The 12,506-nt window shown below is 40.1% G+C and overlaps 1 protein-coding gene across 1 annotated transcript in view; it reads right to left on the minus strand.

Moving 5' to 3' along the window:
• PCNX2 (pecanex 2) overlaps window positions 1–12,506 on the minus strand; it is a 151,250-nt gene that overhangs the window by 36,837 nt on the left and 101,907 nt on the right. Inside the window, exons 24-25 of the mRNA XM_069010280.1 lie at window positions 2,899–2,957; window positions 1,972–2,187 (exon numbers count right to left, since the gene is read on the minus strand). Of these exons, the coding sequence (XP_068866381.1) occupies window positions 1,972–2,187; window positions 2,899–2,957 (275 nt within the window). The remainder of the gene's footprint in view (window positions 1–1,971; window positions 2,188–2,898; window positions 2,958–12,506) is intronic.

Raw genomic sequence — 12,506 nt, forward strand, 5'->3', positions numbered from 1 at the left:
CAGTGTCTTCCCCCAGTGATACTCTGAGGGTGAGGAGGAATAGAGGACTAGATTTGTACTGAAGATGAGATAATGTAGATGAAACCCCCATTTCCTCACTCCTCTCCTCCTCCAGTAACTGGCATTGCTTTCCAGTTCAGTTTGCTGCTGCTCTCTTGGTCCAGGCCCCTTAAACATTCAGGTAAGAAAGCGGTGCTGCTTTGCTTTGCCAGCCTCCCCCTGAGGAGTGCAAGAAAGACTGGGAAAGAGGATATTCCTCACAAGGACTCAGCTGGCTCTCAACAGCAGCCCATGAAAGACATGAGAGGCCGTGGGGCTCAGCCCCAGCTGAATTTAAAGACCTGTTGCAGCTGGCAGACATGCTGGATCCATTCACAAAGCCAAACAGTATTAACTACAGTTAATTAACACTGAACAGCATTAGGCAATCTGCATGGAAAGGTCAATTTTCAGACACATTTAATTACTTAAACTGTGATTTTAGGGAATACAGAGATGCCTCAACATGTGGCACACGGCAATTTTTGAGCTTTGCTCTCAGATCCAAATGCCAAATGGCACTTTGCTGGCTCTGAATGATCCTGGCTCAATGTCAAAGAAAGTCTTCCCAAACCACTTTGCAACAAAACTATCCCGTTGTTCCCCAATCAGCTTCCAGTTTATTATGCCAGTCTGCTGGGCCCCTGATCTTTTTAACCAGCTAGCACGTGGCTTGAGCATCCTCTCATATGGTTTCATCTGTTTTCAATGTTTACATTACTTCTACAGCCTGGCGATGGCGACGATAGCGAGGGACCCAGCAATAATGGGCAACCACATAAAGGAAAAACAACCCCCCTCACAAAACTCATGCAGTTTAAGTGGGAAGGAGATTTCTTTCTTCTGTTTGTTTCAAATCCCACACCAAACTATTTTAACACAAAAGGATGATCAGCAAAGATAAATTTTTGGAAGCTGGAATGCAAGTACCTATCCCTGATACAGCAGCACCACTGCTCACCTTGGGGGCACCCAAGGAGAAGATGAATACAGGAATACTTGCACAGATGTCTTAGAAGTTGAAGCAAGCCTCAGAACCACACATGCATGGCCACGTATTCCTCAACAATCAACATCCACAACAAGAAATTATAAGGCTGATACATAAATTATCTTTCTTCCTTTCCAGTTGTTTTTCCTTACAATTAGCATTTGTTCTGACTAGGCATCTCATCAGGTACTACAATACCAAGCTGTTTCAGGCATTTACTGTTTTCTTTCCATGTAACTTTGCTGAGGACACAAGAGTGTTATGTTCATCCCCACTACACGGGAAGGAAAGTGAACATGAAGCATTCACCACAACCTGTTCAACATCCTACGTGGAGTCTGTCACGGAGTCAAGACTTGAGCCCACACATGTTATTTCCTAGTCTAATCTTCCTACACTTGAGTGCATTCAAAGTGCCAGTCTGTCGCCTTTTTTCTCACACTCAACCTTGTTGAAAAGTCACCTTGATTATACTCTGCTGTTCTAGTATGACAGAGACCATCTCAGCACTGGCTTCTTGCATGGTTTGACACAGGATATTTTCCATGGAAGGAGTCTTATTTTGGTTTTGTTTTTGGTTTTTTTCACCAAAGACAAGGTTTTTTTGGGTTGAACAATTTTAAGTTATGGAGAAAAATAAATAATCTGAAAACATAACTAAGCATTACTCAAAATATCTGTGAACCTAGCAAACCACTCAACAAGCCTTCTTTCTGAAACTCTTATGATATTGGAGAACATGGCTCTGAATTTCTTAACATCTAGATTTCAAAACAACATTCATATAATGATACAAAGAAGTACCAAGCTTTTAGACAGACAAATATCTGTAGAAAGAGAAAGGTCCTCAAACTCTACGCCCTACTACAGAGTTGTGATAGATTAAAAAGACAGGATTTACTGTTGGTTTCATTGTTATTTAAATCATCAGGGATCCTTACCTCGAAATTCGAGCCCTCTGAGCTGAAAGGTGACAAGGCCATTTCCAATTTCGATCAAATGCACAAAGGCATTTAAATAATCCGATGCCAGAATAAAACAGTCTCCTGTGTTGTAGTTTCCCCAGCGTCCCAGGATCAAATCTCCACAAAGAGATTCCTGCAGAGATCTTGTCAAATGCTCATAAAAAATGGAGTTGAGATTATTGTCATCATTTCCTACAACCAGAGCAGCACACATTCACAAAGAAAAAAAATTATATAAAGCCATTCTGCATAAAATTTCATGTTCTTTTTCATTTCTATTTAACTCTTCTTCCTCTAGCTGGATGGTATCTTCCTGATACTTTATAGGATCTACATTTCCGAGTTAGCCCTTCAAAGCAACGGGAAGTTGCTTTACATGGCCATGGATTGGTGCTCATTTAATGCACTAACACCCAGCAGAGCAGCACACTATCTTTCCTACTTCTTCCACTTGCAAGTTTTCCAATTTCCCTCCTCCCCCCTCTCAAAAAGGTTTCTCTCCAGGGAAGAGGAGACACTTGTCAGCCCAAACTGCCCAGTGGTAGGGGCACCACTAACTTGCTGCTTTTTTTCAAAACCTTCCCCTGCCCACAGGGAAAAGCTGACCTCTGAATCTAACTAGGGTGCCTGCTGCATATTCCACACAGACACAAATGTTATGATTAACCAAGCAATTGGCAGCCCAGCAGCTCTCTGTCGGTCCAGCTACACATAACTGAGGAGTAAATTTACTTATCGGGTCACACGACTTAAACTGGTGCTCTGCTACATTTAAAATGCTCTGGTTTGTACACACAACATTTACACCCTTTGCATCTCCTCAGCTTTCCCAGAAAAGCCTCACCAGTGTAAATACATCACATTTTGCAAATCAAACAAGACACCCAAACTCCCAAGCCGTACCTGCATCCTTTTCAATCTGAATTGCCAGTCTGGTATTGGAATGGTCCGATCTTTTGGTGCTGGAAATAAAGACATCTTTACAGCCAATTCTTTTTTTTAAAAAAAAAAAGATTCTCACAATAAACACTTCTTTTGTTTAACATATCTCTTCATTTTGTGTTTATATCATTAGGCAGTTCACACTAATCCATTCATCAGGCATATATAGTTATTTCAAGTCAGTGTTGCTATTGATATTGTAGCTTATCAGTACACTCTTTCTGCCATTTTCCTTCTTGTGGGGCACAGTCCATTCAGAATGTGACATCTAACACAACACTATGTACTGAAATAATTGAACTGGCTCCAGAAACAGATCAGCCAGGTGCCACCAAAACAGTGAACAGAAAGAATATTTAATCAGACTTTCTTTCCTTCTAAGCCTTAAGGGAAACAGCTAAACTCAAGGAGTTTTCTTTGGGTAAAAACATTTCTGTGGGTGTGTAGCATCTATGGAAAAACAACAACAAAGAATTCCTTTACTTAGTTTCATATTCAGCTAAGCAGCAACAAGAGAATCCCTGGTCGTTCTTATTGCTTGAAAAAGAGTAAATTAAAAGCCCTTAGTTTATACCAGCACTAACCCTGTCACCCTTATGAATGACACATTCCCTATTCAGTATTTTCACTGTAGCAGTGGAATATAAATACCACACGAAAAATGGTTACAAAAGAGAAAGCAACTAAAAAGGTAGATTGGATTGAGCTTTTATTACTACCTGAAACAAAAGACACTAATAAAGTCTGAATATAAGGAATGAGTAAATCACTGTGGGCCAGCATGTGCTAAACAGAAGGGAATGATTGTTGTGGTGAGTAGGATATTCAACACCAAGTCCAAAGCATCTCCGAAGCACCCAGGGGTACTTGGGGTAAAAGCGGAACTCTGGCTAATAAAAATGCTATAGTAAACATCAATTTCCCTGAAATACTGCTCTGGCATGGGTATATAAGGATTTCAGGACACTTAATAAAGAATATTGCCTCAGAAGTTTTGCCCTCAATCACCAGCCTTAACAGAAGATCTATCAAATATGTAAATATGATCTCTCATTCCTTGGAAAATGAGATTGAAGCAAAAACAGGGAAAGGCCAAGCTCTTTGTCCCAAACAACAGTCAGCATAAGGTTACATGTGACAGTAACAAGGGCCTCATCTGTATGACAGCCTGCAAGCACAGAGGACAAGTGCCACAACACCATTTTCCCTGGCATGGGATCCACAGGAGACACCCAGGTGTGGCCCTCATCAGTCCTTGGTGGAACTGCCATGAGGGTGGCATGGCTGGGTGGGCCTGGCTGGGGTCTGGCTCATGTGGTGGGGAGTACAGGGCCCACTGGAGATTTTGAACAGGCTGGTGGTTGGCCAGTCAACCTCCACAGCCTGATCTTAGCTACTCACTGTGAGAGCTGCAGATGCGCCCCAAGGACGATGGCACCACAGAGGGATCACTTACAAGGGAGGTTTTCAAACAGCTTAAATAACACTGAAAAAGGATGGTGTAAAGATAATGATGTCTTTGAAACACAGCAGAGACTCATATCAATAGTGGTTCCCAGAATTTTGTGTGTCAATACACAGGCTATTTAAAAGGTTGGAAACTTCTGAGCTGAAGCTGTAAGTTCACACTGAATCCAGCTGGGAGAAGGATGCCACTGATGTATTAGAAAGTCTTTTTGTCCGCTCCCTACAGCCTCCCCAAAAAAGTTGTGGAAAACTGACCAACAGAAAAATTGCACACAGGTTTCCACGTAGCAGACAGGGGAGGAACAGATTTGCTTTAGTTCTACTTCCTACCAAAAGGAACTGATTATTTTTCCTTAAAAAGGCATGTTCTCTACTTTGCAAAAAGTATGATTGAGAAAATAAGAGCCTTAATTAAAATGATTTGTAATTAATATTAGTACATTATCTACATAGATTAACATTTTATTTGAGGTATTATTTATTTCCCTGCTTCTGGTTGGCTCAGCTCATTGTAACTGCAATTATCATTTCCTATTCAACAGAAAATGGCAAAGGGGAGAAGGGCCTTCTAAGCAGTTCAGAATATAAAGAATGATTTTACTTCAAAAAGGTTGTCAGAATTCTTCCACCCTGATTTATATCCACCTGCATATGCAAGAGTAAGCATAAACATTAGGTTATGGAATGCAATCAATTTTCTATTCTCAGCAGAGGAGCACTGCTGATTTCCCAATGCATATGTTTTAAGACTATGAGACGCTTTATTAACTTTCAGTCCCTCTGAAATCAGCGTGGCAGTGTAAGGCACAAGTTAATACTATTCTTTACCCCAGTTTCTTACCAACCTATAAAGCATTTCTGTTCTGGAGACATATTGAGACCCATACAAATCAACCAATACTTCAGAAAATTCTAATCTATAATAAACAGGAATCCTTTTGCCCAGCATGCAGCTCTGGGTCTATTTCTTTCCCCTCCTCCCTTCTTTTTTTCCTTTGACAGAAAGATGCATGAAACAATCAGGATGAAAGATGCAATGAAAAAATCACAAGTGCTTTGGGACACTCCGAGACAGATGATGCAGCCTGAGTGGGAAAAAGGGAAGGAAATAGAACAGCTCTCACAAGCAAAACCAAACCAAAACAAAACACAAAATCAGGCTGTTAAGGCTTTATCCTCCATTCCAAGCAGAGTAACAACTGTTTATACACCTAAGACATGGGCCTTGGGACACAGGACAAGGATTTACCTTTTCAGACACTACTAGAAAAATTCAAATCTTTATACAGATACTCTGAGGTATAATTTTATTTCATTTTTTTAAGACCAAAGGTAATATAGACAGTTGATAAAGCAACCTTCTGTGCTGAAATTCAGCTTAGTTGAATAAATGCAGTCAGGTAGTTAATTCTTGATTTTAAAAGTCTTCTACAATTGTTAGTAACCAAAGCTGTGGTTGTATCTTCTTGAAGGCAATAGGAATTTGCACTGGATTAAACTATAATCCACTATGCCTAACAATCAAAGCAGCAACACCTTTACTTCTCAACTAGGACCTCTCACTGTGAACTTTTGGAATTAGTAGGTGATTCAGGCTTTCCTCCAGTGGCCTCTTGCTTTATATTTGGTTGTTACCACTCATGCAATGTGATAATTAGCTCAGTAATTGAATTTCTTCCTGAATTGCATTATTCTATGCAAACCAAATACAGTTCCTCCAGCAACTGCCCTAGAGAAAAAGTGATTGTGTTGGACTGACATCAGCTAAGTCTTCAGCAATTTTAAAGTCAACATCCTGCTTAGTTCATGAAATATCTATTTCATGTTCTTTTAATCCCCCATTTACATGGACACTGAGATAACCCACTGGTTTGTGTAGCACTGTTCATGTCATTAAAACTATTGCTTCCCTTTGCAAAACAATTAAGTCACTTCCTATATTCTTTTTTCCAAACATACTACCCGGAAAGATTTTCTTCTCCCACTTCAGTTTCCCAATTTCCTTAGAGAGACAGAAAAAAGGCTGAGGGGGATTAAGGCAGTATGGAGAATACAGAGAGTATATTGAGAATCAGGTAAATGAAGGAAAATAAATAAATAAATCATTGCTGATTTGATGATGCTAAATAAATCATTATTTCCAGAAGATCAAACAAAATTCCAGCTGTTCTATCTGCCCTGCTCCTGCTGAGTTTCACCCCAAAACACAAATTCAAGATTTCCAGAATTCCTGCTGTGTAGAAGAGGATCTCCACTTTGAATGAGAACAAAACAAAGAAAAGCAGTTTCCCTCTGGGAGATGCAGAGATGCCTTTCTAGGGTTGATCCAAAGTTTTTCTTTGTCTGTGTCCAATGAATTTTAATCCACTTTTCCATGACATCTAACAGGCAAATTTAACAGAGAGAAACTTTACTGTGCTGCAGCCCTATGATTATTCATGGAAATCTGGAAAAAAAAAATCTTCAGTATTTTCATGGAATACCTAATGCTGCTGGCTCTATAAACAAAGGCTTAGCATTAAAAACACAGTAGCAGTTGTCTGCAGTGAGGCAGGAGGAGAAAGACATGGCAGAATAAGCAGCCACCCATCAATATTTGAAGGACACCAGAGGTAAAGACAATGGTATTAATTGGAAGGGGAAGGATACTGAAGCAGTTTTAAATCAATTTCATTTAAAAGACAGAATGACTTCAGTGTGGTTTTAACAGCAAGGGCTGACAGCCCCTTCACACGTAACCACACCCAGGTTTTCTGGGCCGCTGCATGGAAGATACAACTTGGGTTTAACTCACATTAAGAAAGAGGGATCTCTTAAAAATGAAAGCAATTTATCTTTCCCGATCACTCACTCTGATTTTAATTTTTCATGCTTTCTTCCTCCTCTCCCTCCCTGACTGGGCCATTGTTTCATCTAACAACAATTAAAAGTGGCTTTGATTGCACACTAGGAAACTGGGGGAGGGCTAAGGCATAAGAAGTCCCAGTTGTTAGAGACAGAGCTGTTGAAGCACCCTTTCAAAACATAGAAAGGTCTTATTACCAATAACGCTTCCTGTTCTTAGAGTTTCTTCACTTTCTTAAAAAGGTTTTTATAACTGATTTTGAGGCCTCTTGGGTTTGTTTGGGGTTTTTTGTGGTTGGTTGGTTGGTTTGTTTGATGTTTTGGAGGTTTTGGCGTTTTTGTTGCTATTGTTTGTTTAAGTAGGTGTTAAAACCAAAGCTGTGGCCATCCGCTGAGATGCTGCTCAGCATGTTTATTTGGCATATTCCAACACCTGTTTGGAAGTTTCTGTACTTCTGCAACAAGGGGGATGAAAAATGCGAGGTGTGAAATTGAGGTCAAAAGCTGAGTGCCCAAACATGGGTTAAACAGCCCACCTTAGTGCTCTGACATTCAAAGGTTTAGCTGGGGAATTCACCTCTTATTTGTAAGCCAGGTGATATAAACATCTGTGTACTTTAAAATATTCACTAATGCTTTATTAAAATGTCATCAATATTCCTGCTTTTGTCTTATTTAGCTACTGTGCTACTTAATTTCTTTCCCCTTGTCTAAGTATGCTTTTTCTTTTAAAAGGCATTCAATTACTGTCTTCAGATATTTTTTACTAGGCAACAGTAAAGCTTTCTAAGTGGAAAGATTATGCAACTGCACAGAATTATTTTGTGCTCAATCTCGAGGATGTAAAAAAGGTCAGGATCCTGATGTTCCTGTAAGGATGGGGCTTAGCACAGGACTCTGCTTCACAGCTGGACCTCACCGTCTGCAGTTGAAAGAAGTGCTTTTAATTTATAAGCAAATGTGTTAATTACATTACACAAAAATGGGTATCTGAAAAAGTACAGATGAGTGTTATTCTTCCGTTTTTCCCATCATGAGCCAACACAAACATTATAGGAAAGGTACTAAGGGCTGTGTCCAGCACTGGGCAAAGAGCTCCACAGGACTGATTCACTTGGGCTCTGCACTGATGGGCCCATGAGTGAAGCAGCAAAAGCCTGAGAAACTGCAAGGAGCTGGACAGTAGAAAGGAGGTGATGAGAAATATCCTAGCGAAGTTTTCACCAGAGACAGTGAGAACAGACGGGGGAAAAATACAAAATCAAAACAAATGTTGGGAGCTGCTTCAGCAAATGAGGCCAAGATGTTTTTCTCCTTTACTCCACACAGAGAGAGACACATTGTTTAAACATCATAAAAGGAAGAAAGGATAACAAGGCATTTCAGAATTCATTCTTGATATTCTTTACTGCTGATAACAAAGTGCTTTCCTGCTTTTTCAGTGTGCAATATTAAAATAGCATATATTTAAGGTATTCTAATTCTCACTTTAAGACTCAATGTGACTGCTTAATAATAAAGTTAAAAGGTAGAGATGGCAAGAAAGTATGAGGAAATACAAGACTAAGACAAAGACTGGTCTTCCAAAGAAAGCCTGTATCAGAAATACTAGTTTAGTTCACCACAGAGTTTTCCATAAACATATTTCTGACCAAAAGATGAAAAGAGGAAAAACCAAAGGCAATCAAGCCATTTCAGTGCTGTAAACTTGCAAGTGCAGCATCAGTGACACCACACTGAAGAACAACAAAAATCTTACTGCTACTGTGCAGTTGTACAAAACCCAATCTAAAAGAGGGATAACTTTCAATACCTCTGTTTTTTTTCCTGCAAGGACTGTTGAGAATGTTAGTAATTTACAGCATTCATCTTGGTATCCTCTACCGTACTCTTCAGACTGAAAACATCTCTGATATTTTGAGAGCAAACACTGCTAGTCAAAGGACTTTGAAAGAAAAAAAAAATTATCCCTCTAGCTTTCATCCAGTATTTACCTAGTCCCAACTAGTACAGAGTTTCAGAGGCAATTCTCAGTAGCAACGGTGACACTTTTGCAATTCTGCATTTTACATTATCTCAGAAAGAAGAGATAGTTTACATTTTGCTCTTATCAACCCCAAGACCCAGTGCATACCTTTCTATATTAGGAGACAACCAACACCCAAGCATGCTGTAGCATGAACTATTCCCTGCAGCTACCTGTGCACAACGTGTCTTATCACCTAAGTTAGAATGGTTACACTTGCTGAACATCTCCTCCTGGATCTCAGCTTTACGAGCTTTCACATTTTGACAAAAGTGGCTTGAATAAGTTTAGGATTAGTACTCTGAACCTCAGTTTGTCCCCAAATGTTTGATTCAGTTAAATCCAAAACAGGACATGATCTACATTATCCAAGTGAATGGGATGAATGCCTGCTGAGAACACTTATCCTTATGGAAATTCAGTCAACCCATTTAAAGGGGCTTCCAATATTCAACATGACAGAAATTTCATGAGTTAACTTGATCTCATTAGATTTACATAATTTGGAAGCTAATGATTAGATGAACAGCATTATAAATCTTTAGTGCCACTGTATATCCACATCTGCCCTTAAAACATCACATGTGCCCTATTTCTGATGGATGTCCATTATTGTCTATTATGTCCTGTTGCTACCTTCCTTTCCAAATATATATTTAAAAGCCCTCCTCTACCATGCTCATGATTTCTTCTCTATAGGTCTTTCCTGCTTACCCATTTCTGTTGGGTTGCCCCCTCAGATATTTCACTGCATGCCTTTTCCTTTTTGCCCACCCACCCTTTTCCCTTTCCATTTATGCCACTTACACTTTTGATCTCTACTTGTGTTCCTCCTGATCTCAGCATGCATTCCCTTTCTGATGTCTCCCTTCTGTCTTTACTCTGTCCTCTTAGAATGATTCAGTGAATTGGAGTTGTGAATGCATCTTTAACTCGGCAGGGAACTACAGAGCACTGAATCAGAATACATTCCCAATTAATTATCACACATATGGCTCCTATTCAATTAGTCTCAATTTGTTTTATTGACTGCCAGGGGCAAAAATTTGAGAAGAAGAGATGTTACCACTTAAAGAGATACTGCCAAACAGTTAAACTACCTCTTTGAATTTTGTATAGCCTCCCTTGAGTGTGAAACTCCAGGCAACTCAGAAAACACTTATTTTAATACCAGACCTACTTGATTAAAGGTGCCTGGTTTTCCTTGCCCATCCTTTTTCATGTTTTTGCAGTTCAATGTGACTCCACACATGGAGTCAAGTGATGAGGTGAGGGCTGGGTTGGAGAGGAGGTGTGCACAGCTCTGTACTACAGCAAGTGGCCAAAGGGGCACACATGGTCACTTGCTGTAGGGGAGATCACAGCTCAACACACCGAAGGGAAGGTAGTCTTTAGCAGGGCTTCTCTTAGCCTGGGGCTGTACCTGAAGCAACACCTCCCACACCTGGATGCCATGGCTTTGTCACTCTGCAGAGCTCTATGCTGAAAGGGATTAAAGACTCCCAAACCAGGCAAGTGTGGCAGGTACAAGTCCATGGGCAGTACTGGTGGTGTGCAAGATAGAGAGTGGTTAGACATTACAGCAGGGAGCAGACAGGGAAGAGTCTAGAGAAGACATTCAGATGAAGAAGTCTAATGAGTAACATGTAATTTCAGAGAGCTCATGAAAAATTAAGCCTGAAGTGCACACAAAGATATTCTTTGTTCTTCAAACATTTTGGTTTTCTCTATTCTCTCCCCCAGTGCCAGAATCATGGCCAAAAATGCCCTTGAAGAACAGGGAATAACTTCCCAAAGACCAGTTTATATTCATTGTTTAAAGAGAGGAGCATGTTTTTCCAAAAAAAAAAAAAAATCACCTCTATTGGGAAATCTGCCAATCTTAAGAGAAGAGCAATGAAGGAAAAATAGCAGCAGCTTGCTAACACTTCAACTTTTGCACTGCTGCCGGCCAGGGACTGCCACTCACAACTGCATGAATGCTATACTCAAGGATACCAAGTCAGGGCCAAGCAAATCTCAGTATAGGCTGTCGTACACCAGTATAGGCTGGATTCTCACAGACCTCATGACCTTTGAAGTTTCCAGAAAGACTCTCACCAAATTCTACGTGCTTTGCAAATAGGACCAGTAGGCCCTTCTGATTTGGAGACAACACCCCAAAAACTCAGACTAAAAACCGTTCATCATTGGTGCTATTTGTTTTGACTTGTAAGTCCCAGGCATTAATAAGCACCCATTTCAGGTTTATCTACATGCTGATACTTACTTATACTGTTTTGAAGAGTTCTAAATTAACTCAACTCTCAATAACAGCCTGGAAAAACCCTGAGGCCAACTCAGCAAAGACCTCTCTTAGAAGAACCATGGTCACCAAAGGGGCCAGCACTCATCAATGAGTAATAGCTGTGGACAAAAGCACTAGAACCTCAGTTCACTCTAGAGCAAACACAAATACAGTGCTTCTTTCTGGTCAGTTCCTAAAAACAGTATAGAAATAGAGGCAGCCAGAGAGAAACACAAAAATTAGCAGAGAAATAAAATCAGTTTGGAAGAAACTAAAACAATTGCAATGAACAGGAACACTCAAAGCTATAATGTGGCTTTCAGACCACGTAGCTGGAAATATTCAAGAAGGTTTGAACCCTAAGTAGGGCAGTGACAGTAGTTAGAACATAACATATCTGAAATGATATTTGACAAAATAAGGCAAACACTGTTTCCTGTCAATAAGGGGGGAAAAGGGGAAAAAATGCTGAAGTTATGCTATTCACTATAAATCAGAGTCCAAGGCATTACTGAACTATAAACATCTGCTGCAGTTGTTCCTCTGTAAACATCACTACTACAGAGGTCTAAAAACATGTGAAAAATCAAACAACACAGCAAGAAAAAGACTAAGAAAAAAATAAATCCAGTCCTAAAAAGAACAACTTGAAAAGTCTGAGTGTGCAGATTCCAAACAAGGCTTTTGGACAGTTATGGGTGAATGACATTTTGTGTTTGGAACAGGGGTTTTAACAGCTGTAAGAGATGAGCAGGCTCACAGGGAAACCAGAGGCACCAGCATGTGTTAAAAATAAGCATTTGGAAGTGGAAGGCCTGTTATTTTATGGGGAAAGGGAGGGAGCAGACAGGTACTTTTCACAGCTCCTTTTCCCACACGTGCATAATGCGGGGCGAACCAGAATTATGTGTACACTGGCAAAACTCTTCCCACTCCACCTGCAGG

This window comes from Aphelocoma coerulescens, chromosome 3 (assembly GCF_041296385.1).
Source record: "Aphelocoma coerulescens isolate FSJ_1873_10779 chromosome 3, UR_Acoe_1.0, whole genome shotgun sequence".
Classification (NCBI taxonomy): domain Eukaryota; kingdom Metazoa; phylum Chordata; class Aves; order Passeriformes; family Corvidae; genus Aphelocoma; species Aphelocoma coerulescens.